Below are 27331 nucleotides of genomic sequence, written 5' to 3'. Positions count from 1 at the left end.
TTGAGACAGAGAGAGACAAAGCATGAACGGGGGAGGGGCAGAGAGACAGGGAGACACAGAATCGGAAGCAGGCTCCAGGCTCTGAGCCATCAGCCCAGAGCCCGACGCGGGGCTCGAACTTACGGACCGCGAGATCGTGACCTGAGCCGAAGTCGGACGCTCAACCGACTGAGCCACCCAGGCGCCCCAATGTTAATAATTTTCTATATCAAGCTACGTCTGAGAATTTATATAGTAGACTCCTCCAAAATATAAATGATCTAAGAAGTCCACAATGAATCTTTTGTTTTGACACAAAGAGGTGTATGAAATCTGGGAAGCCTGCCTGCTGACACTGCAGCTTACCTGGGCTGCCTTAGCTTGCATACGTTTCCGTTCCTGTTCTTCTTCGCGGAGTTTTGCTTCCAACTCTTGCATTTTTTTCTAGTGATATAAATATTAAAAGTGGTTAGTGAAAGACTTAGTGTCTGTTTGTAAAATTTTAATACAGCAACACAGGAATGTGCTATAAAATTTTAGCACAGTAAACACAAGCTTGTTCACTCTAGTAATGACTCTGTGCTTGCCAGTAACCATGACGCTCTCCTCTGTGATTCATTATTAGTCATTTGTGAAGTAGCTGTGAGGTAGTTAAACAGAATTGTGGGTAAAATCTATGGCCCAAGAATACAGTTCCGTATGAAGGCATATAGGCTGCATGGAAGCTAAATTTGGAATGTTAATCTCAGTGGTATGAAACACCTCCCAAGTGAATCAATTAAAACTAAAGGCAACAACTTAAACCAAGTGATACAGGTCTTATTGATGCTTAAAACATTTAAGCTTCCAACATTTTCAAAAAGAACTTCTTATGTAAATCAAGATTAGAAAATGTGAACACCCTTTCCAAATTTACATTTCTTCCTCTTAAAAATTCCTGTTTCTTTGCTACAAGATCACTTTTCTTCTTATGAATAGCCGGTATTATAAAATGATCAATTTTACAAAAGAACCAATATCATGCACTGACTTCTGCCAGGGCCTGCATTGTGGTAAGTTTGTTATACTCCTGTTCAAGAAGATCTAACTTTTCAAGCTGGCTCTGCACATGTGTTTGATCATGTTGTCGTTCTCTTTCGAGGGAAACCTGGAAAATAGTAGTAAACACAAACATGAGAATTTGACAAAAAAACAAAACACAACTAATACTGGGCATAACTTAGAATATACTATAAGTAATATCTGGCCTTTCACAGAACTTCTATACTACAGAGAAATTCTAGGAAAACAATGTTAAGATGAAACCACAGGATAAAGAAATCAATAAATACAAGTGGAATCCTGCTCCTACTATATACCATTATAACAGTAGGTTCTATACCCTGAGACTTTCATTATACTCAGCTGAAAGTTTTTAGATATATGGGCTAATACTTTCAGTGAGTCTGGTTCTCTTACACAGCTAATCTCTAAAGGCAATAATTATGTTTTTTGTATCAATAATTTATGCTTCCTCTGAATTCTATACAAAACATCGATTATTATTATTTTTAGGTCTAGCAGGCTTTTAGGTCTAGTAGGTCTTTTAGGCTTTGAAAAGAATGTCCCCTGACAGTCACAGGGTAAACCATTAAACTAGGATAAGTAGTAGAAATACGCTAAATTGAGGTCTATTGGTAAAAAGCCAAAACACTAAGTACCTGAATTTATAAATAGATCTTCATAGATAAGACTATAGCAATAGATATCATACTAACAGAAATATGAATATGACTAAATAAAGCAGTAATTTCCCCAGGAGTTTGTGTCAATTACTAATTCCTTCCAATCCACCTTAGTGGATCCTTCCAATCTGCCTTTATGGATATTTGCTGCCCTTAAAAAATACATTAAGTTAAAAATTGGCGAAATCATATTTTATTTCCAGTATCAGAACCATTCTTATGAAAATGGGCTATTTAAAATTCACTGATGATAAAATTCACTGATAAATAAACAAGGTTATTTAATATATATGCTTAATAGAGATTAGTCAAAACATCTCACTTATAGACGCTTTCTAAGCTAAGAACTGGAATATTCCAAAGTAGAGAATGACTATGTTACTATATATGTTTTGCCATTTCCAATCATATGGCAGATTGAACGGACTACCCTCTTCCCCACCCTATAAACGATCCCAAGTAATTTCAGTCGTGGGCTGTTATACTGTTCAAAAGCAGAAGCTATCAAAGCTGTGTGCAGAAGATATGCAGTGTGTGTGAGGGTCATCCAAAAAGGAAGCCTCTTTATAGCTATGTTAAAACAACAAATCACATTTTTCTCAAAGCTTACACTTAGTTGTTTCTCAAAATGAACTACTGGTACTACTATCAGTGATTTGGATTAAAGGAGAAATGATTATTATAACAGAACCATTAGTCTTCACTGAGAAAAAAAGATCTTTATGTCAGTCTAATTTCCCCCATAGCTACTGCTGTGAATGAATCTGTGAGGCACCATACCTGTTTTTCTAAGACAGATGTCCTTTCCATTTCTGCATGCTTTATCATATTGCGCATGTATTCCAACTGTTTTTCTAAAAGATTACATTTATTTTCTGCAGCTAATAACTGAGATGTCAATTCTAAACAGAATACATAAACAGAAATTAGCTCACTCATACAACAGTTGTAACAAGCTGTTAATGGGAATTAAATCTACTGTGTATACAATAAACCCTCTCCAATAGCTCTAGAAGCCTAGATGACCTAAGTCATTCTCTTTCTATATGCTAGTCCAATCTGTCTTGAATTGGATCAGTAAATATAATGCAAGGCATCACCACGTGTTCCTCAGAATGTACTCAAGTATAATGCAGTTCTGGAGTGCCCAAAGATACTGACCACTAGAAAACACTATCGTGAATTTGCTCTTAGAATAATTTTACAAGTCTTATTTTGTGTATTTCATTTTGTATTTTGTGTATTTGTAAGTTTCATTTCCTTCATAATTAAACAAACCTTGATTATGCTTTGACTCTTCATTCTTTGAATTCTCTCTTTCTTGAATCTGTTCATCCAATACTTTCTTATATTCAATTGTTTCTCTAGATAAGGTTTTCACACTTTCTTCCGCCTGAATCCTTTCAAGTTCTAAGCGTCGAATCTTATCTTGAAGATTCTTCAGAGCAGAAAATATGGCTGCCAAATCCAAACATGAATAATGTAACAATATATATGGAGAAAGTTCAATAAAAAACATACTTATCTTGGGGCACCCTAGGTGGCTCAGTCAGTTAAGCATCTGACTTTGGCTCAGGTCATGATCTCATGGTTGGTGAGTTCAAGCCCCACATCAGGCTCCGTGCTGACAGCAGAGCCTGCTTTGGATCCTCAGTCCCCTCTCTCTCTACCCCTCCCCGGCTTGTGTTCTTTCTCTCCCTCTCTCAAAAGTAAACACTAAAAAAATTATTTTTAAATATGCAAATCTAAATAAAAAATAAAATTGACAGGTGGGCCCAGGAGAGAATCACTCTTTGGGAACAATGGAATGTTAATTATTGCCACATAATTGTTTTTTTTTTTTTAAACCTACTTAAAGGTATCTTCTGAGTCTCTGAAATGTGCTAGGTACTCAAGTAAACAAATTATTATGGCAAAAGATTACAAAAATTCTATAAAATGGTAAAAATATTTAATCATGCAAAATTAATCATACAAAATTCATACGTAACCTCAAGTATATTAACTGTCAATCTTTTTCTGTTTTATTAACAGAATCCTATGCAGAATCCCATTGTAAAGTTAAAGATATCAAGCACAAAAAGGATTATTTTTTTAAGTCTCAGTTTTTTCATTATATAGGAAAAATTCTAATCACTCTTTAAACTGACCTCCAAAAATTTCTGATTATAAAAGCAATATATAAAAGAAGAATATATATAAAAAAGCAGCATACGTGTGTGTGTGTGTGTGTGTGTGTGTGTGTGTGTGTATAACTTATAATCCTACTACCAAGAGATAAGGACTACCATTTTTGGTTATTTCTTTCAATCTTTTCTGATATATGCAAAATAAATTGAGATTAAAATTTATGATTTCTTTTTCACTTTAGCACTATAATAAACTGAGCATTCCCTCATATAATCAGATCATCTTAAAAGATTATCTCCTTATAATAATAATTAAAAATTAAAAATGAAGTTACTGGGTCCAAGAATATCCATATTTGAAACATCTGTATTTGAAAGGCTCTTGAAAGTAAAGTACCTTCATAAAGGGTTGCATCAATTTATACTTTCATTAAAAGTATGTGTCTTTGCCAACACACCCCACTATTACACTATTTCTGTTTCGGTTAGTCTGATTAAGAAACAAAAGCTACTACTGGTTATTTTAATTTGCATTTCTATTAAAAGTTTGAAGATTTTTAAATATATATTATTGGCCAATTTTCTTTTGAATTCCTTAAGAAAAAGTTGCCCCTTTGATTTTATTAGTTTATTAATTCTCGTTTAGATGCTGTCAGTTTTAGTATAAAGCTGTTCTGATTTTTTATATTATAATGAGAAATCTTTTGCATCAAGTTCTTTACAAAGATAGAATGCTCTTCAATGTCAAGAATACATAAACTTTACATGTTCCTTTTGTTACACTTAGAGTTTCACATATTCTTACATTTAATTCTTTATGTGAAATAAGATACTTTTGTTTTGAAGGAAGAACTTTAAAGGGCGATTGCCTCATATACCAAATTCACACAAGTACTAAGATATATAGGTATTATTATTACTAACACACATATACCTTCTACCATAGTCTCATATACACATACCTGAAATTACAGTTTCAGTATTTTTATTCTGATTCATTATTCAAGTATTTTAACTATTAAAACCTTATAAACATCCCTCCCACACTATATAAACTTTTAAAACATTTCAAAGTTATTTATTCTTACCAATTAAATATTCAGAACCATTTTGCCTAAACAACGATTTCCGTGAAACTTCATGGAAACCGCATAATAGGTCGGAAGAACTGCCGTCTTAAAAATCGAGGGTTCTCACTCAAAACAAGGCACACCTTTCCATTTATTAATGTAATTCATTCATTCACCAAATTTTAGTGCCTAGAATGTTACAGGCCCCAAACATGAGATTGATACATTTTATAATAGAGCCAGTTTACTCCTAGTATACGGTGACACTACAGTGTAATTAAACATAAACATGAAACACATACAACTTAGAAAACTAAAAAATCAACTGAAAAGACTATGAGAATAGAAGAGTCCAGATTTAAGATTAGTATTTAAAGGAATTAAATAATTCTCTAAAATACCTGGAATAATTATATAACACATGTAAGATGAAAAGAGAAAATTAATAAATGTTTTTTAATATCAATTTGAGGTTTTTTAAAACTTCTTCTTCTAAACCACTAAGAAGTATTTATTAAAATAAAACTTTGTAGGGGTGCCTGGGTGGTTCAGTCAGTTGGGTGTCTGACCTCGGCTTAGGTCATGATCCGGTGGTTTGTAGGTTCGAGCCCTGTGTTGGGCTCTGTGCTGACAGCTCAGAGCCTGGACTAGCCCCTCTCTCTCTGCCCCTCCCCCACTCACACTGGGTTTCTCTCTCTCTAAAATAAATATTAAAAAAAATTTTTTTAAATAAAACTTTGTAGTACCAAACATTTCTTGCATTCCTTCATTAGATTATACATAATTGTGTATGATTTTGCTAGTATTTTACTTCCGCATTTATGGTCATTAATGCAATTGGCTGGAACACACGATTTTCTGTTCTGTATGTCAGCAAATGTAGTATCGCAGGGATGTACTGGATTAAAAAAAGACCCAAGGTGGGGTATATGCTTTCCTTTTCTACATTCTGGAATGGCTTATGTATCAGCAAAATTATTTGTTTAAACACTCCTCAACAACACAAAAAAATGGAAAGATATACCATGCTCATGGATTGAAACATTGTTAAAATGTCCATATTACCCAAAGCAATCTACAGATTCAATGCAATCTTTATCAAAACTCTAACTCTATTATTCAAAGAACTAAAACAAATAATCCTAAAATTTGTATGGAACCACAAAAGACCCTAAATAGCCAATACCATCTTGAGAAAGAGAAACAAAGCTCGAGGTATCACAATCCCAGATTTCAAGACATACTCCAAAACTGTAATCATCAAAACACTACGGTACTGGCACAAAAATAAACACACAGATCAATGGAGCAGGACACAAAGCCCAGAAATAAAAGTACATTTATATGATCAATTAATCTATGACAAAGGAGGCAAGAACACACACTGGGCAAAAGATGGTCTCTTCAATAAGTGGCATTGGGAAAAGTGGACAGCTCCATGCAAAAGAATGAAACTGGACCACTTTCTTACACCATGCCCCAAAATAAACTCAAAATGGATTAAGGACCTAAATGTGAGGCCTGAAGCTATAGAACATCTAAAAGAAAATACAGGCAGTGATCTCTTGGACACCAGCCTTATTAACATTTTTATGGATAGGTCTCCTTAGGCTAAACAAACAAAAGCAAAAAAATAAATTACTGGGGCTGTATCAAGCTAAAAAGCTTTTACGCAGCAAAGGAAGCCATCAACAAAATGAAAAGGCAACCTACTGAATGGGAAAAGATATTTACAAATCATGTATCTGATCAGCTGTTAACATCCAAAATATACAGAGAACTCCTAAAGCTCAACACCAAAAACCCCACAAATAATCCAATTAAAAATGGGAAGAAGATCTGAATAGACATTTCCAAAGAAGACAGACAGATGGCAAACAGACATATGAACAGATGTCCAACATCACTAGCCATCAGGGAAATACAAGTCAAAACCACAGTGAGATATCACTTCACACTAGTCAGAACAGCTAGTATCAAGAGACAAGAAGTGACAAGTGTTGACAAGGATGTGAAAAGCGATCCCTCACACACTGTTGATAAGAATATAAACTGGGGAAGCCACTATGGAAACATTATGGAGGTCTCCTCAAAAAACTAAAAACAGAAATATCATATGATCTGGTGATTCCCCTAGTGAACATTTATCCAAAGAGAACAAAAATGCTAATCTGAAAAGATATATGCACTCCTGTGTTTATTGCAGCATTACTTACAACAGCCAAGATACAAAAGCAAATCATAGATGAATAAAGATGTGGTATATAAAATAAAATATTACATATTCCACACATATATACATAATGGATCAATATACATATACAATGGAATATTACTCAGCCATAAAAAAAGAACAAAATCTTGCTGATACATAACAAGGGACCTACAGAGTATTATGCTAAATGAAATAAGACAGAGAAAGACAAATACCAAATGATTTCACTTGTATGTGGAACCCAAAACAAACAAAAACAACAAAAATCCCACACCTGACACACGAACAAAAACAGAAACACACTCATAAATACAGAGGACCGGGAGCTGCCGGAAGGGAGAAGAGTGGGAGATGGGCAAAATAGGTGAAGGTGATTAAGAGATACAAACTCCAGTTATGAAATAAGTCACGGGGATGAAAAATACAGCATAGGCAACATAGCCAATAATACTGTAATGACACTGTATGGTGACAGATAGCAAACTACACTTACTATGGGGAGAACAGAATACACAGAAGAGTCCAATCATTATGCTTCACACCTGAAACTAATGTAATATTGTATGTCAACTATATTTCAATTAAAAAATAAATTCTCACACGAAAGAGTTTATACAGAAGGCCTGAACCTTGGCTAGCCTCTGGAAACTAGGCTCTTGGAATGCTCCCTATGTTACTAATTAATAAGGTTGTTTTGTATGCCTAACACTAAATCCTTCTGGGCAAGCCTGTCTCGATTGTGAAAACAATGTGTTTTATGGTGAATAGCATGACTGTGCAGGCGCCAAATATTTGTGTGACCAGCTCCAAATAAAAGCCATAGTGTCTGAGCCTTAAGTGGGCTTTCCTGAGCAGAAACACTGTACACATCATACAGTTTACAGCTGTAGGAAGAAGTGTCTTTCTGTGTGACTTCCCTAAGAGAGAAATTTAGAAGCCTGCATCTGGGTTCCTTCAGATTCTACTGTAATAAGCCACGGCCATAATTAGAACCACTTCTGAAACTTGTGAGGTCAGTCCTCCTAGTTAATCGGGTACGTGGCCCTGAGATCCCAGAATATGAAAAATTCACCAATGTTTTCAGTTTCCACAATGCAACTAAATTTTAAGAAACTACCAATAGCCACGTTTTAGAGTAGTATCAAATAAAAATATCCACAAATTGTTGGAAAAATTATTAGAATACTATTTATTTTCTACCTACACATCTGTGTAAGGCCAGATTTTTTTTCATACTTCAATCAAAACAACTTATCAACACAAATGGAATGCAAAAATAGAGGAGAATCAAGCTGTCTTTTATGAAGCCAGAAGTAGATTTATAAAGTATAAAATAAAACAATGTCACTCTTAACAGTATATTTTTTAAATTTGGAAAATAGTTATTCTTCATTAAAATGTTTATGCAAACATGTAATGGGTTTATTAGGGTTTCTTGGAGTAAAAAATTTGAGAACAAATGCTTCAGGAGAACAGATGGGCAGTAAATTGTTATTAATACCTAACACCATAGCCATAACTTGACTCCTCTCACTGATCACAAGAATACTGAACTTTTTCCAATAAGTGTGACACAAATTTGTAATAGTTCAAGACTGTTTCTCTCTAAGCTCTCAGCCATGAGTGGCCTGGCACTGTAAAAGATACCAGACTAGGTGCCATCAGCCCCATCAGTTTACCTCCATGAGCTGTACATGTATTATCATTTCATTTTCCACATGTACTATGATGAAATGAAAGGTTTGGAAGCACTGGCTAGTAGTATTGCCTCATACTTGGTTACCTTGCTTCAAATGTCCAAGCCATTCTGCATACTACCATCATCTGAAATGCATTAAACTAATAACATAAACAACAGGTTAAACTTTTTTGGAATGACATACATTAGTTACCATTTTTTTAAAGGGCTCCAAGGACAATACATTTTCTGAAGGCACCAATAACTTCCAATTTCTTGTTCACCTCTTTTCTAACTAAAACGCAAAATGAGTATGAAAATGAGAATTACAAGAAACATAGTTTAATTATCCCTTTCTATGGCATTAGTCAAATTATATTTTCAAAGTTATTAGCAGAGTGCAAAGTGAAATGGTAATTTATCAAATGAAAAAATTAAACTAGAACTTAAGAAGAATCACAAGTCTTTTTTCCCCTAAAGTATTAGTGCAAAAAAAAAAAAAAAAAAAGAAAGAAAAAGAAAAGCATTTATTACATGTAAAGAAGAAAAATTTTTTAATAGGGAGTATCTATTCAAAATAAGACTTAACTCATTCAATAAATATTTGAGGGTCCACTAAACAGTTGGGGAAAATGTGGAATGAGTAAAGAGTTATAATATTACATATTAAACTAATCATATTTGAGATGTTACTCTATGTGTAAATTTTGAATATAATTATACAATTGTTCTGTGAAAATTAAATGAAATATATTCACTTTATCACACAACCACATTTTGCTGTTTTAAAATTTGTGTTTAATCACTAGTACTAGGCCAATTGTATTTACTAATGATTCTCTACATAAAAGAAGTGTTATGTTTCAACCACATATAGGTTAAACTGACATTTGTAAACTGTGAACTGATTGTGTAGTACAGTACAAGGTAGATAATAATATTTAAGTATAGTCACCAATGTAAAAACCTAGGCCATAATGAGGTTTCAAAAGTGCTTACTAAAATAAATTTAACCAGAAGTCTGGTGGGTTTTTTTGTTTTTTTTTTTTCATTTATTCATTTTTGAGAGACAGGGACTTGAGAGACAGAGCATGAGTGGGGGAGGGGCAGAGAGGGGGGAGGGGCAGAGGCAGAGAGAGAGAGAGAGAGAGAGAGAGAGAGAGAGAATATCTGAAGCAGGCTTCAGGCTCTGAGCTGTCAGCACAGAGCCCGACGCGTGGCTCAAACCCACCAACCACGAGATCATGAACTGAGGTGAAGTCGGATGCTTAACCAACTGAGCCACCCAAGTGCCCCAAAGTCTGGAGTTTTTTAATATATTCGATACTCAACTTACTAACTAGAAACCTCTTATTTATAGGATACGGTGTCTCAAAGATGATGATAATAAAGAAAATGCTAATTAGAGCAATTGATAAAGTGCTACTCATCAGAACACAGCAGTTAAAGACTTTGGCAATTTCAAAAAATAAAACTTGCAAAACATTCAAACAACATATGGTAAAAAAGCACAAAAAAATATACAAAGCCCACAGTGGAGAAGAATCAGGTAAGATTTAGTAATAACTTAGCACACACACACAATAATCATGCCGACAGAGGTCTGCCACGAATACGTGGTCTAGGAATTAGGTATCAATCCTCCCACTACAACATTACATCCAGTTCTGATATTTACTTCTATATAAAGAAACTTCTAAGATAAGTTCAGAGAAAAGTAATTACTAAAGAATGAAAGAGTAAGAAAAGTTAAACGGGGCAGATTTATTCATAGAGCAGAGAGTCAGGAAATGTTTATTTAGTATTTAGACCAGTGTGTTAACAATAATATTAAATTCTGCTTGTGCGTCACTAGTGGTTTTAAGGAATATGAGAGAGAAGAGCAAAAATGGTGATGGAAGAGGAAAGTAAACACAAGAAAATATAATGTGTAAGATAGTAAACAGGCTTCTTTTATCCCTTCAGATCATGGTGTTGTGAACTGTTTAATTAGGATTCATTAAGCTTTTATAATTTTTTTTTGTATCAATCCAATAACATCTATAATTTTACAACAGAAAGATTTCAAAAAGAGGGCACAGCATGAGAAAGACTTGTAAGCCTGACACATGGCTGGTGTGGAAGGCAGAATGGACATCCAAAGATAGCTATGTCCTACTCCTTGAAATTCTAAATACCTGCTATATGGCAAAAAGGACTTTGGGAAAGGTTACTAAAGTTGCAAGCCTTAAAATAGGGAGATTATTCCTCATTGTTGGCCCAATCTAACCAATCACACGAACGCTTAAAAGCAGAAAATTTTCCCCAGCTGTGGCTAGAAAGATGCAGCAGCAGAAGTCAGAGCGATATGACGCATGAAGAGAGACCTGACCCACCACTGCTGAAGGGGGACATAAAGAAAGCATGGCAAAGAATGCAGACAGCCTCTAGGAGCAAAATCCAGCACTGACTGCAAGTCTGCAAGACAACCGAACCTCAGCTCTATGACCACAACTTAATTTGAACAAAAATCTGAATGAGCTGAGAGCAGATTCTTCCCTAGACTCTTCAGTATGGAACACAGCCCAGTCAAAACCTTGCTTTCGGCCACGTAGGGCCCTAAACAGAGAACCCTGTTGAGCCCATCCACATTTCTGACCTACAGAAACTGTGATAATACATTTGTGTTAAAGCTGCTGAATTATGGTAATTTGTTAAGACAGCAAGAAAGCTAATACAGATGGCAAGCTCCACGAACAAATATACAGGTATTTCAAAGAAGCCAGAGCGAAGGATGTGTGGGTAAGGAAGAACAGAAGAGAAGCAAGGGATGAAACTGGTAAGGTATATTGAGTCAATATACTGTAGATTTATGAAAAATCTACGAATTTGTTATGTAAGCCATGAGGAGGTGCTGAAATTTGTTTAAGTGGGAGAGATGATGGAAAACAGCAAATGGCAGGAATGGGGCTGAAAGGCAAACCACAGGCTAAGCAATCATGTAGGAGTGCATTACAATTACCTATGCAATAGATGATGAGAGCCTGAACTAAAGCAATGCGAATGGAGAGACAGAACAAATAAGTCTTTGGGATACTTCAGAGGCAAAACACCGATTTTTGGTCCCTGACTGATATTACAGATGACAGAGCAGTCCAGAGTTCCCAAAGTATTTAGCCTTGATGATTTGGTGGAAGATAGTGTTCAACGATCAATAAACAGAAGAAAGGTACTATATTTTGAGAAGGGAAGAAACAGGAAGGGGAAAATAGACTTTCCTCTAATTTTAAAAATACATGGAAGACATAACGGTTTTTAAGCAGTGGGTAAACAAACAAACAAACAAACAAAAACCCCATCTGTTTTGTTAGGCTCTATTCAAACAAACAAACAAACAAACAAACAAAAAAAAACCAATCTATTTTGTTAGGCTCTGTTACCTCTGCTGTTACTTTCCGGATAGGCAAATGTAGGCTTATTTGGAGAGCGTCGTAGATCACTATTAAGGAAAGGCTTATCAGGTGGATATACTACATATGGAGATGAGGAATGGCGAGCCACATTTCCATTAGACCTTGAAGGTTCGGCTAAGCTCTTCTGAAAAATAAAAATACAGAAATTACTTTTCAAATTTTAAAATGCCAATAGGATATAAATACATAGACACATTTGTTCATGTATTGCCCATATTCCACTGATGGAGATAACAGAAAAAACAGAGCCCACTTACTATATAACAGAATTCAAACATTACTTTAAAATAATAAAACTTCCAAAGTGTTTCACATTTGACTACATATAGCCATTTGCCAGACACTATAAAAAAGAAATAATGTTCACACAACTTGAATACGAATACTGCACAGAAATACTTAAATATACTCACAATTAAGTTTAATATATTTTACTTAAAAATATGTAATGTAAGGGGCACCTGGGTGGCTCAGTCAGTTAAGCGTCTGACTTCGGCTCAGGTCATGATCTCACAGTTTGTGGGTTCGAGCCCTGTGTCAGGCTCTGTGCTAACAGCCCAGAGCCTGGAGCCTGCTTCAGATTCTATGTCTCCCTCTCTCTCTGCCCCTTCCCCGCTCATGTTCTGTCTCTCTCTGTCTCTCAAAAATGAATAAATGTTAAAAAAAAAAAAAAATTAAAAAAATGTAATGTAAAATATACTCAGAAAAGTAAATATTTTTATAGTATCTGAAACTGTTACAAAATGACTGAATTAATCTATCCCTACTCAACTAAATACTCCCTGAACATTTATCAAATGTCCAAGACTCTGCAGTAAACAGAAAGGCATAGTCCTTGCCTCAAAATATTTACATTTACTTAAGAAAAAAAGGTGGAAGAGGGGGTTTAATTAGAAAACATTAAAGCTTATCAAATACCCAAAAATATAAAATTTTGTTTCCACACAAATGAAAATTTTATTTCCATTCATTCTGTCATGAATGGGATTCTGTTCAATTTGGGATTACGTTCCACATAATTTCAGTGCAGGGATGCTAACTGTGGCATGTTGTTAGTTGTAGGTGACTTCCTATTGGTAGGCAGACCGGGAGTGGGGGAAGTAATGGAGAAGCTGAAAGCTAGGGTGGAAGACAGAACTGCTAGTTGTTCAAAATTCTCATTCATTTTTTTAATTCAAATAACCACAGCAAAGTAAGTTCTCAACTCTTATCTTTGCAGAATTATACTATACAGCTCCAGAACAATCTACATCCAGAAAAGTACAAAGGGACAATGAATATTTACAATAACGGTAAACAACCTCCTGGAATAAACAAAGACAATTACAATAACCACACTGTATCTGCATTCTATTAAAAACCAAAGACTATTTCTACGTAAAATCATGCAATTTTCCCACTGATTTAAAAAAAACAAATACAGAACACACTATGGCTATGAAAACTAAAGAAGAGGGCAAAGAGCATGGAAGGGGTATAGGAGTGAAGTCTCAAAGTGGTACTCAAGGAAATCAACGTTAAGTCTATATAAAAAGTGTTTTCACACGGACAGGATTAAGAGTTGGCATTTTTCGGGGCGCCTGGGTGGCTCAGCGGGTTAAGCGTCCGACTTTGGCTCAGGTCACGATCTCAGTTTGTGAGTTCAAGCCCCACATCAGGCTCCAAGCTGACAGCTCAGAGCCTGGACCCTGCTTCAGATTTTGTGTCTCCCTATCTCTCTGCCCTCCCCTGCTTGTGCTCGGTCTCTCTCACTCTCAAAAACAAAAATAAACATTAAAAAAAAAAAAAAAAAAAGAGTTGGCATTTTTCAAACTTTTTGGAAAACTGACAGGTTTTGGAGATGACTGGAAAACAGGGTAAGATTTCAATTCTTAAAATATATAAAACTGCTAAAGCTCTTACAAAGCACCACAAATTGTCACTTAGCTTAATTTTAAATATGATTTTTCACAGAGAACCTTAGGTCTTCATACAACCTACTACAATCCTATTATTTAACAACTACCATTCAAAGTCACTGGTTAGTAAGTATTCCTTAACAATATATATTTATAAGCATAAATCACCTGTATATTCACTTAAGATGTTCAAAACAATTTTTATTAGAATTATTGAACACTGCACAGATACTAACAGAACTATGCATAGAGGATTTACCCAAAAAACCCAAACCAAAACAAATGAAAATAAACCATCTTCATTAAATTCACTGCCTACTAGCTCTTATAAAACTAAAAGTTCAAAATTTATCCCTCCTGAAACATTTCTCCAAATACTCGAAAGGCCAACAGGTACATGAAAGATGCTCAACATCCATTAGTCATTAGGGAAATGTAAATTAAAACCACAATGATTACCATCTCACCTGTTAAGAATGGTCATCATCAAAAAGAAAAAAGATTACAAAAGCTGGCATGGATGTGGAGAAAAGGGAACCATTGTGCACCGTTCCTGGGATTGTAAATTGGCAGAGCCATTATGGAAAACAATATGGAGGATCCTCAAAAAATTAAAAATAGAACTATGATACAATCCAGCATTCTGCACCTCCATGTTCATATCATAGCAGCATTATTTACAATAGCCAAGACATGGAAGCAATGTGTGTCCATGGATGGATGAATGGATAAATAAGTTGTGGCATATACAATGGAATATTATTCAGCCATAACAAAACAAGAAAATCCTACCATTTGCAAAAGCATGGATGAACCCTGAAGGCATTATGCTAAGTGAAGTCAGACACAGGAAGACAAATACTGTATGAACTCACTTCTATGTAGAATCTACAACAAACAAAAAACCAAACTCTACGGAAAAGGAAATCAGACCTGTGGTTACCAGAGTTGAAAAACTGGGAAAAAGGGGAATTAGAGGAAGGTGGTCAAAAGGTACAGACTACCAGTTGTAAGTATTAAGGATGTAATGTACAACATGATGACCACAGCTGACATGGCTGTATGATATATAAGAGAGTTGTCAAGACAGTATATCCTAAAAGTTCTCATCACAAGGAAAAGAAATTATTTTTCTTCTCTTTGTATCTATATCAGAAAAGGGATGTTAGCTGTACCTACTGTGGTAATTACTTCACAATATATGTAAAACCATCATGTTGTATGCCTTAAACTTGGGCAAGTGACGCATGTCAATTATTTCTCAATAAAACCGGGTAGAGAAAAGACTTGTCTTTCAACAAAATTTGTCACATATGTATCATAAAAATACTGCTCAGGTTGGGTCAGCAAATTATGAAAGTACTTTCTATATAAAGATTCAAGTTATAATGAAATTCTTTTGAAAAGCTATTAAAAATGTATTCCATTTTCTAAGTCAGCCATCTCATTTTGAATGTTTGGGTTTAAGCAAAGTCACAGTTACTACGAATGGGTTGGGTCAATGTCCTCATTTGCTACCAGAAGTTTAAAGCATAGAAAGAGTAACAGATCAGCCAAAAGCAAAAGGAAGACAGAAAATAAAATGGCCTTGCAAAAATTATTTATAAGAACTATTTTGAAATAAAATTAAACCAAGAAACACAAAACTGGCAACTCATTACATATACACACAAATGTGTCTAATAAAAATAGTAAAGGATAATATGTCGTATATATATACAATATTATTCAGCTTTAAAAAGGAGGGAAATCCCATTATATGCTACATAATTGATGAACCTTGAGGACACTATGCTTAGTGAAATAAGCCAGTCCAGAGAAAGACAAATACTTCATGATTCTACTTAAAAAAAATTTTTTTTTAACATTTATTTTTGAGAGAGAGAAAGCAAGCAGGGGAGAGAGGGAGAGAGGGAGAGAGGGGGAGAGGGGGAGAGAGGGGGGAGAGAGGGGGGAGAGAGGGGGGAGGGGGGGAGGGAGGGAGGGAGGGAGAGAGAGAGAGAGACAGAATCCGAAGGAGGCTCCAAGCTCTGCTCTGTCAGTACAGAGCCCAATGGGGGACTCGAATTCACAAACCATGAGATCATGACCAAAGCTGAAATTGGACACTTAACCAACTGAGCCACCCAGGCGCCCCATCTACTTACATAAGGTACCTAAAGTAGTCAAATTCATAGAAACTGGAAGTAGAATGGTGGTTACCAGGGAGGTTGCAAAGGAGAGCTATTTAATGGAGAGAGAATTCTGTAAGACGAAAAAGTCTGGAGATGTTTCACAACAATATGAATACCCTTAACGCTACTGAACTGTACAATTAAAAATTAAGATGACAAAGTGTTAGGTAAACACCTAAGAATAGCAATATAATTAGAAAAAACAGTATGTGTTCTTAGTAGCCAGTTTTTCCAAGTGAGAAAAACAATTGGGGATGTTATAAACTTCAGGGATTAGAAAAGTAGTATTTTTAAGAGTTGGAAAGAACCATAGAAACAATCTAGTATACTTCCTTGTTTGACAAGAGAAAAGGAAGTTCAAAACAGTTGACTTGCCTATCTCACCTCCCCTTATAGAATCAGGGGAACCATATTCTAGGTGATTCACTGAACAATTAACCAGTTCTCCAAAGAGAACCACCAGCCTAACTACACCTGTTCTCATATAACCTGCCTTCCCTCCCTCGAAACAAGGAATGAAGTTTGTTTAATGGACCTATCTCCATCTACTATTCAGTCTTGGTTCCTATAAAACCTTTTCCCCTCCTGATGCTTTTTCTCCCTACTAGATCTTTCACGTTGTCATTAAGGACAAAACAAAAGCTTTCCTCAATTTGAGGATTCCCCTCCAGTTCTTGCCTCATTTCTTAGCTTTTACAACAAAGTCCTCAAAATAATTATTTGTAATTGCTGCCGCCTTTTAATCACCTCACTCTCTTAACCCTTTCCAATCACACTTGAGTCTTCACCAAGTCAGAGAAAAAGCTCAACCTCACCAATGACTTATATTGCTGAATTCGGCGACCTTTCAGAAGCATGTGATACAGATCACTTCATCTCAACACTTTCCTTAGAAGATAGACCACACTCTGGTTTTCCTGATACACAGGTCTCTTCCTAAGAATCTCCCTGGCTCTCTCTCTTTCCTCTTTCTAAATGCTGCAGTGCCCCAGAGCTTAGTCCTTCCACCTCTTCTGGGTTTCTTCTACATTAATTCCTTTGATGATCTCATTCCATTTTCATCTACATGGGTTCCTCTGATCCTAGCAACACTGAGGGCTTTGAAAAGCCTCTATTTGCGAAATTTTCAAGTTTAAATATGGAATCCAGAAGTCCCTCTCTTGAACTCTATATTCAAAATTAAACTTCCTATTCATTATCTCCACTTGGATGTCAATAAGGGTACCTCAGATCATGTCTATAACAAATTCTTGAACCCAACTGCCAAAACCTGATCCTCTCCCAGCACACCCAACCATCAGTACCACCATTTACCCACCTGCTCAGGTCAAAACCCCTGGATGGAATCATTTCTCATACACCCCATATCTAATCTTTCAGTATATTTTGTTGGGCCTCTGTCTTCAGAGTATGCCCAGAAACTCACCAATTTCTCATCAATTCCACTAGTAATACCCTGGTTGACACCACTGTGATCTTTTGTCTGGACTGCCATTAACAGTCTCCTAATCACTCTTGTCCACATCTCCTTAGTCTGTCTCCAAGTAGTAATCATTATCACTTAAAACAGCAAATTAATTTGAGTAATACCCCTAATTATAACCCTCCAACAGATTTCCATCACAGAATAAAATCCAAAATTCTTACAATGGCTTTTAAGGCCCCACGTGTCTGACCCCAAGCTAACCCTGACTTGATTGCCTCCCACTCTTTCTCCACACCACCTTTGCCCCGTCATCATTTCCCAGCTATACTGACCAACTTTTAGATTTCTAAAATCCACAGTACACTTCATGCTCTTTTACTATGTTTATCTGCTCCCTGTCTCAGGCCATTCAGTCATCTGCTCAAAAGTCTGTCAGTAAGGCTTTCCCTGACTACCCTATCAAAAGTAGCGTCCTTCTGTCAGCCTATCTCCTTTATTCTTTTTTAAAAACTTACCCCATTTTATGTATTTATTATTTGTATGCCCTGTGGAATAAAAAACATAGTTTTGTCCTTGGTTCTTGATACAGATTCACAAACTCTCGGAATTTCTTAAGTGACAGGAGTCTTTGTTATGTTAATAGTGGGACCCCCTAGTAACTTGAGGATGAGGGCTGGTAGCCAGAAAAACCAACCAAGTGATTAGAGTCAGAAATTTTGGCCCCACACCCTAACCCTAGGAGAAGGGAGAAGGGAGGGGCTGGAGACTGAGTTCAATTATTAATGGCCAATAATTTAATAAATCATAAGTACATGATGAAATGTCCATAAAAACTCTTGGACAGTAAGGTTCTAGGAGTTCCAGAGTTGTCGCAGAAGCCCTTTTCCATCTTGCCCTATATATCTCTACCATTTAGCTATTCCTGAGTTGCATCCTTTATAAAAAGAAAAGGAGAAAAAAAAAAAAAAAAAGCTATAACTGGGGCATCTGGGTGGCTCAATGGGTTGAATGTCTGACCCTTGATTTTGGCTCAGGTCATGATCTCACAGTCGTAGGACAGAGCCCCGAGTCAAGTCGGGCTCTGTGCAGAGCCTGCTTGGGATTTTCTCTCTCTTTCCCTCTACCTTTTTCCTGCTCGCTCACTTTCTCTAAAAGTTTAAAAAAAAAAAGGGGGGGGGGTGATAATAATTATTCCCGGAGTTCTGTGAGTCATTCCAGCAAATTAATAAACGTGAGGAGGAAGGGTCATGTGAACTCCTTAATTTGTAGTTGAGTGGCCAGAAGTGCAAAAACCGTTAGGGCACCTGGGACTTGCAGGTGGCTAATGAAACAGGAGCAGTCATGTGGGACCTAGCTCCTTTATGGTGTGTGTGGCCTGCACTACCTCCAGCTAGTTAGTGGCAGAATTGAATTGAATGACGGATACCCAAATGACACAGGAGAATTCATGTTGGAAAAACACAGTCACTCCCACTAGTTTAAATTCCAATAAAAACACTCGATATAGAAGTTTAATATATCTGTTGAATGAATGAATTACACAATTCCTCTGCAAAACAGGAAAATTGCATTGTCCATAGACTGAATTATCCTACTCAATAAAGTATATAAATTTAAAAGTATAACTGCAAATATATTTATAAAATATAAATTACAAATTATAATTTCCTTTATGACAAATAACAACAAAGAGCACAAACATCATAGAAAGACTGTAAAAAGAGAACACAGCAGACATGAGACTGCTATACTTAGAAATGTCTACTTGCAAGGTTGGTTCCTGGCTGGTATCTGGGAACTTAAATTTAGGGAAGGTTCCAACTATTGTCACTGTGATTGTCAGCAGTTCACAGGACCAGCCCAGTTTCGATGATTTCCTAAGGACTGACAGGACTCAGAATATAGTTATTCTAGTGATTAGGATAAATTACAGCAAAAGAATACAAAGCAAATCAGTAAAGGGAAAAGATGCATGGGGGTGAAATTTGTAAGATATCAGGTACAAGCTTTCAAAATTCCTCTCTGGGTGGAGTCCTACAGGATGTGCTTAATTCCTCCAGCACAACAGCGCCACAACTTTTGTGAAGTGTTATCTACCAAGGAAGCTCCTTAGACTCAGTGGCGAAAGTTTTTACTGGGGGGCTGGTTGCATTCCCAACTCTCGAAAAGAAAGCTGGTGTTCAACATAAACCACATTGTACAGTTTAGGCACAGTGAGGCACTCTTGTTATTGAAGTTAAAGTTTCTATCAGTGTAGGAAACAGTTTACCATTTTAGTCCACAGTTGCCTACCAAAGAGCTAACCTTGCAAACAGGGCCTTTCTAAAGACAACAGTCATCTGAGATGATGGAAGATTTCAAGGGAATTCTTGTTTTCAGTGCCACAGGCCATCCAATCATGAATACCTGAGAACTACTGAAGGGCAAAGGATCTTTCAAGCAGAATATTTATGCTCCCCCCACCAATTATACATGTAATATATACATATGCAAAATAAAAACAACCCACAAACCTCAAACTTGCATGGCACTTTATAGTTTACATTTCCATTATGAGTTGACCCTCACAACCATCCTGACAAGTAAGAAAGCATTTCCACTTTAGAATTCTGAAAACTGTATTTGGGATTCATTTTCAGAACCCTGAACATAGTGTCTTAGATTTGTCAGCAGAGTGTTTTTTCTAAGCACATTCATATTATCTTTTAGTTATTACAAGGACCCCATGAAGGAAGCACAGCAAATATTATTGTCCCCATTTTGTAGTGAAAAAAGCCGAGGCTAAGAAAACTTAAGCCATTTGCTTAAGGTCTCATAGCTACTAAGGAACCCAAGTCTAACTCCTAATCAGCACTCCTCAAGACCCCAAGCATTCAATAAATATTTTCCAACCAAAATGACATGATCCTAAGAGAAACTTTCAGGATTAAAGGCAAAATGTTTAACCTGACCACTTTCTTCCTTGGCAACTTTAGTTTCTACTTAGGAACACTTAAGATTCAAATATTTACTGAACATCTCTGTCACTGCCTTAAGTATGAAGGATGGTGAAAAATGTGTATTATTTGCCTTCTTTTCAAATGGAATATGCAACATGGCTGGAAGACATCAGGTACATAAAAATTTAAATACAATTTAGCAAACCATACTCACCTATATAGAAAAGATAAGACAGTATAATCAAAGTGGGGTTATTGCAGGAATGTAAGACTGGGTGCACATTAGAACATTCATCATGTTAAAGTCAAAATCCATATGATCATCAACAAATGCAAAAAAACAATCATTAAAATTCACTCTCCAGCCATTATTAAAGAATTATTTTCTTATAGCAGTAAAGAAATTTACAAAAAAATCATGGCAATGTATTTAAGGTACAAAACTTAAGTCATTCCTTTTAAATTCAGGAACAAGGCAAAGATATCTGCAAGACAACTTCTAATCAATGTTGTGCTCCATTTTGTAGCCTGCATATTAAGATCATGAAAAGTAACATATGTTAAGATTAAAATGAGGAATCAAAATTTCAGTTATAATCTAAATAGAAAATACCAAAGAGTCTTCAATTATTAGAATTAATTAAGAGTTTCGGGGTGCCTGGGAGGCTCAGTCGGTTAAGCATACAACTCTCAGTTTCGGCTCAGGTCATGATCTCACGGTTTCACGGGTTCAAGCGCCACATCAGGCTGTGCATGGACACGTGGAGCCAGCTTGGGATTCTCTCTCTCTCCCTCTCTCTCTGCCCCTCCCCTATTCACGCTGTCTCTGTCTCTCTCAAAAATAAATAAACTTAAAAATATTAAAAAAAAGAGTTCGAGTTTAAGAAAACTTGCCGAGTAAAGTTAATATGAAAGGAATGAATACTAATTCTATATACGAGCTATAAAATGCAATTTATGAAAACATATAAAAAACAAACTAAAAACAAATTTAATAAATGATTCACAAGATTTGAAATTATAAAACTTTACTGAAAAATGTTGAAGATAAAAAAAAAAACTGGAGTAACAATATGTTCAGACAGAAGACTCAATATCTTAAAGGCCGCAGTTATTGCCAAATTGAACCTGAAATTCAATACAACTTCAACTGAATTTCCAACAGAAGATTTTATAATTTCTATTACAGAACTGCAAAAGGCCAAGAATTGCTAACATTTTTCTTTAAAGAACAGGGAAGACAGGTACTCTCTCAGACAAAAAGGAGAATGATTAAGACAGTGAGTATAGACACAAGGAGAGACAAATGTAACACTGGAACAAAGAGCCCCCTGAAACATACACACCCATATGGAAATCAATATATTGATAGCTAGAAATGTAAACCACTGGGTAAAAGGTAAGTTTAACAAGTAATTATGTAGCAAATGTGGATCTTAAGTAGAAACATTAAACTGGGTTCCTACCTCACAAATTAATTTCAAGCAAATTAAGGATTTAAAAGGCTCCAACTTTAAAACTTGGAGAGAAAAATGTGTGAGAACGTCATTAACAGCATAGGATATAAGACTTTCATGACCAAAAAGTACTAAACATAAAAAGACTAATAAATTTTATCCCATGAACATTAAAAACTCCCATCAAACGATATCTTAAAAAGACAAACCAAAGAGCAATTAAAATTCAGCTAACAGACGAGGATTAACATCTAGAATACATAAGGAATGACTATAAATCAATAGGAAAGACAAACCAATAAAAAACAGGCAAAACACTCAAGCAGGCATTTCACGGAAGGGAAAAAAAACATGAAAACTAGTAAATTTATGAAAAACTAAAAGGTGCATCTTATCAACATTGATCAGGGGAGCACAGTGAGAAGAACAGGATAACATTTCACACTTCTCTTGGCAAAAATTCAAAAGTGAGACAATACCACCTGTTCAAAAGGATATGGATTAAAGGTGACTGTTGGTGGGAACACACTAGAACAACTGTTTTAGAAAACAATTCAGCATCACCAAATAAAGCCAAAGGTGCACCTTCTATGACCCTGCAATTTCAATCACAGAAAATCTGCTGAGCTTTTTCTCTCTCCTCTTTTTTTTTTTTAAAAAAGATTATGTCCCTCAAGTCACTAAACATATCCCACCACCCACCACCTAGTTATAAGCCACAGCCCAACTTGCAGTTTGAAAACCACTGCTGTCCCTCTCAAACATTTTGGGTTTAGGGACCCCTTCACACTCTTAAAAATTACTAAAGACCCCAAGCAGCTTTTTTGTTCATGTGGGTTATACCTAAACATTAAGATACTTACTAATTTAAAAACAATATACCCATGATGTTACCATAAATATAATCTTTAAATATAATTTGTCAAATTGGCTTCCATACAACACCCAGTGTTCATCCCAACAAGTGCCTTCCACCCACTTTCCCCTCTCCCCCATCAACCCTCAGTTTGTTCTCTGTATTTAAGAGTCTCTTATGGTTTGTCTCCCTCCCTCTCTGTAACGTTTTTCCCCTCTACCCTTCCCCCATGGTCTTAAGTTTCTCAAGATCCACATATGAGTGAAAACATACGGTATCTTTTGAATGAAAAATAACTATCATCCAAAAACTTTAATGAAAAGTGTTTTGTTTTGTTTTGTTTTTTTACATTTTTACAAATCTCTTTAATTCTTGATGTAAAAGAAGCCTGCTGGATTCTTAGATTAGCTTTTGCATTCACTCTGCTAGATGTTATTTTGGCTGACGTTTAAGAAAATCTGGTCTCCCACAAAGTGGCTGGGTAAGGAAGGTAATTGTAGATCCCGTTGTAGGGACTTAGGGACTCCCAAAGGTCTTCTGAACATGCTTTCAAAACTGCCGCTCTAGAGAAATTGTTGCACTTGTGGAACATATAGGAATGATCACAAAAGGACTCTTTTGGAATGGCTGGCAAACTAGTGAACAAACTGGCTCTATGATGTACTAGTTGTGTAATCCTGACTTAACCGCTCTGTTCCTCATTCAAAAATGGAAATACTAAAGACTTAATATATGAAAAGCATCTAAAATCATGACTGCCAGTTACTGCTATAGAAGTTTAATTTATTATAATTTCAAAACGTATAGTGGTGGTATGTGAGAGAAAAGCAGGAAGATGCAAAAAGGGGCATAAAGGTATTCATTTTATTATTCTCCAAAATAAATGTTTTATATATTCAATGTTATAAGAATCTGTGTTATATTCATAAAACTTTTAAGAGAAAGAAAGAGTTAAAGGGCCTGGCTAAAATGCCACGGAGACCAGTTAGGAAGATTAGCTTATTAAATCCAAAGTGACACTTAAGAGTTCTGACGACGGTTACTGGGAAAATAAAAAGGGACGGACAGGAAAGACAGTCTTCAACACTATGCTGCCTATACTTCCACTGAAAATCACTGCGCCAACCACAGTTGCTTTCCTGAGACAGCCACTAGGAAAATGATAGCAATCACTCAAAGTTACCTGCTGTTGTTACTTGTCTTGCTGCTGTTGCAAAATATACTTAAAAAAACAACAAAACGATGTGAATGTATCACCTGTTTCCATCCTGTTCACATTTGAGATTTACATGGTAGCTGCTTCCTCCTGAACGCATCTGTCAAAATCCTTGCCTAGTAAAAGCACCTCTATTTAGCACTATTTGCTAGCTCCAAGCTGGGTTTATCAGCGTTGAATACAAATGAATTGTTGATGCTCACAATCCTAAAATCTGAATATGAGTAGCCTCTGAGTTTATGCTGTAGTTTTAAAAGGTGTTTTTGTGTTGCCTTATTTTATGATCATCTGTTTATTAAGCTAAAATGTTTTTTAAATTTTGTTGGAAATGCCAGCCTTATTTCTGACAGGGCAATTAAAGTGTCTAAGCAGGGCCATTTCTTACACACTGACAAACTAAACTTAGTCATTTTTGTTTTGAGACAGTGACTTTCAAATTAGACATTCTGATGTAGCAAGTCAAATTGAGACGGTTGTTACACTTTGATTTCCAAAAGGTCCTAGATATTTGAAAAGTATATTATTGATATTTAGAATCCACTTTAAAGCTGAGCTAAGCATGTAAAAAACATATGTGCTTTCCTATTGAACACTCTCTGAAATTTATGTCCAGGCTACCTGAGGGGTCAAGGGTTGACATCACATCCTAGTACCGGGCACAGCTAGATGGACTTGGCAAAGTACAGCTCAATTAACATTTACAGGAGTATTTCTTGCTCAGTCTAAGTTTTGAAAGCAGTGAAAAGCCTTCTTCTCCCAATTAACCACAACTCCTATATAATCTCATCCAACTACTTACAGATACTTCCTCCTAATAGTCTAATAGTTCCTCTTTTTCTATTCCCTTTCACTGACCTAATTCCTGAATAAACTCTAAGTGCTTCATTCAATCCTTCTCCTTAACCTTCCCTTCCCTTCTGCACACTTGTTACTCCCATTCTGCTACAACTCTTGAGTTACTTCTGGGCTCGTTAGGGCAAATCTTAAGTCACCAAAAGGTGAAACTGAGGAAAACTGTCTTCCCCAAGGTAACTCTGCTGTTGGTGCTCCCTAAACTTTCCCCCTTAGCGTCTATGACATAACTTTACCCTAATAATCTCCTGTTTCCTTCCCCATCCCTCCTTTCTCATGTTTTCACCTACTGCCACAATTCAACCCAACTCTACCGCCACACGACCTCTGCTCATTCCAAACGAGTTTCCCCAAAGCTCCTATTGCCTTGGCACCTACCCAGAAACGCCCGAGGTGCCTTTTTCTTCTTTTCAGTTCTGGTGACCAGCATTTACAATTCCTTCCCTACCCAGCTAGCTAGCTCCATCTCCCTTACTAGGAAAACAGCTTCTAGCCTACCCAAGCGCTGCTAACCACTCCTGCCTAGGTCCTTCTAGTAGAGCAGCAGTTCTCAAACAGAACTGGGGAACAACCTAATTACAGGTAGTTTCTCTTCAGTGGCTGCTTCTTCACAGCACGGATTCCATCCTGTTCACCTGCGTAATCAATCTCAGAGCCTAAAAGTATGCCGGGCACTCAGCATTAGCTAACTGAAGACATAAAGGCTCCCTTGGCCACCTCACATTTCCTGCCTATTCCCAATGCGGCGGATCCCCAAACGCTTAGTTAGCGTTCGACACCCCAATTCGACAAATAATAAGTGACTGAACCGGCTGGTGGCCCTTGTGGAGGCGAAAACAATATTAAGGCTCAGCTTCCCCCATCGCCCTAAAACGGCGCGTACACGTTGCAATCAAAGTAATACTGGCGGTCGGACGCGCGCGCTCTGGGTTAAGACCAGCGAGAACAAAGTTACTGGGAATGTACGAGGGGAAGCGCTGCAGGCAAGGAATCAGCACAAGCAGCAACGAGTAAGCACTTGAAGCTGCGGACTATGCAGCCGCCGCCAATGAAGCCAACCCGTGCGCCTACCTGGTCTCGGAGACTCTTCAAAAAGGGCCGTTACACCCACGTGACCAAAGCAGCACCGTTTTCGCAAGGCCAGGGCGTGGGCAGACATCCCAGCGAATGCTGGCAATGTTCGGCAACCTGGACTGCTAGGCCGGAAGGTGAGGGGAGCACAAGGAATGGAGGCGGGCCAGGCCTATTTCGATACTAAGGGTGCAGCCTTCACAGAGGAGCACTGGACGTCAGCGAAGCACGGACGACCAAGCACTCCCGGCCGTTCCCCAGGATGGGGTGAGACTCTGGGCCGAGAGCACTCTGAAGGGTGAGGAAAAGCAAAGAGGCGCCAGGCCCGAGCCTATTCGAACGCCTACCGCTTCTTACCGAGAACTGAGAACCAGAAGTCGCAGAGACCGATGCTGCCGCCATCTTCCTGCCTCCCCAAAGGACCTCCGCAGCCCTGGGGGGATCCGGGTTCTCAAGCTCTTCCCCAAGATTCGAGAGCCGCCCACCAGGGGCGACCCTAAGCCCAACCCCTGATGGAAGGGGCTGGGGCGTTGGTGCCGGGTCTGGGAACCCCTGCGCACACCCCCCACGGGGACGCCCACGCTCACGGTGCACACGGGAAAGGCAACAACGTCCTAACGGACGTCTTGCACAGCCAATCAAAAAAGCGGACGTCTTCCGGTAGTAGGAGAGAATCCGCCTCTTCCCTCGCTGACGTCACAAGGTAGCGCACAGCAGAAGCTGTGGGGTCCGCTGATCCTGCCGGCCACCGGACCGCTCTGTCGGCACTCTACAAAAGGGGCGGGCCTCCTGTAGGAGGAAACATGGGCCTGGGGCAGTGGTGTCTCCAGTGGCAATTGAATCGAATGACTGAAGTTGAATGAAAGAGAATGCGAAGTTCAAACACTCCATCAGTTCCCTTGAACTAAACGCCGGAGAGAGCGTGAGCCCCACTCAGAGACGCCTCTCCAGGTGAAGTACTTAGCTTTTGGCCAATAACAAATAGAATCAGGAGGGGCTTTAGTGATTTGGTCCAATGGAAGTCAAGGGGAAAAAAAGACTGGAGGCAGAGAGTAAACCTCCGTCAACAGTTGCCCAATTGGATTGGGGAGTTCTCACTCAAACCTGCGACTGGCTGCTAGATACAGCTACTGAGGGCTTTGGGCGGGGCGAGTTTGAAGCGGATTTCGCGCGCTGATAGCGTCGGGCTGTCATT

General features: G+C 37.4%; 1 protein-coding gene across 1 annotated transcript in view; it reads right to left on the bottom strand.

The window, feature by feature from the left end:
* CEP57 (centrosomal protein 57) overlaps nucleotides 1-26854 on the bottom strand; it is a 41025-nt gene extending 14171 nt beyond the window's left edge. The window contains exons 1-6 of the mRNA XM_019450148.2: nucleotides 26494-26854; nucleotides 12215-12371; nucleotides 2982-3161; nucleotides 2484-2605; nucleotides 1010-1126; nucleotides 346-423 (exon numbers count right to left, since the gene is read on the bottom strand). Of these exons, the coding sequence (XP_019305693.2) occupies nucleotides 346-423; nucleotides 1010-1126; nucleotides 2484-2605; nucleotides 2982-3161; nucleotides 12215-12371; nucleotides 26494-26538 (699 nt within the window). The 5' untranslated portion in view covers nucleotides 26539-26854. The remainder of the gene's footprint in view (nucleotides 1-345; nucleotides 424-1009; nucleotides 1127-2483; nucleotides 2606-2981; nucleotides 3162-12214; nucleotides 12372-26493) is intronic.
* Nucleotides 26855-27331: the final 477 nt, after the last annotated feature.

Source organism: Panthera pardus, unplaced genomic scaffold, assembly GCF_024362965.1.
Source record: "Panthera pardus isolate Hobbes unplaced genomic scaffold, ASM2436296v1 HiC_scaffold_12, whole genome shotgun sequence".
NCBI lineage: Eukaryota > Metazoa > Chordata > Mammalia > Carnivora > Felidae > Panthera > Panthera pardus.
Note: the sequence above shows the minus strand (reverse complement) of the source record. Positions and strands in the feature narration are given on the sequence as shown.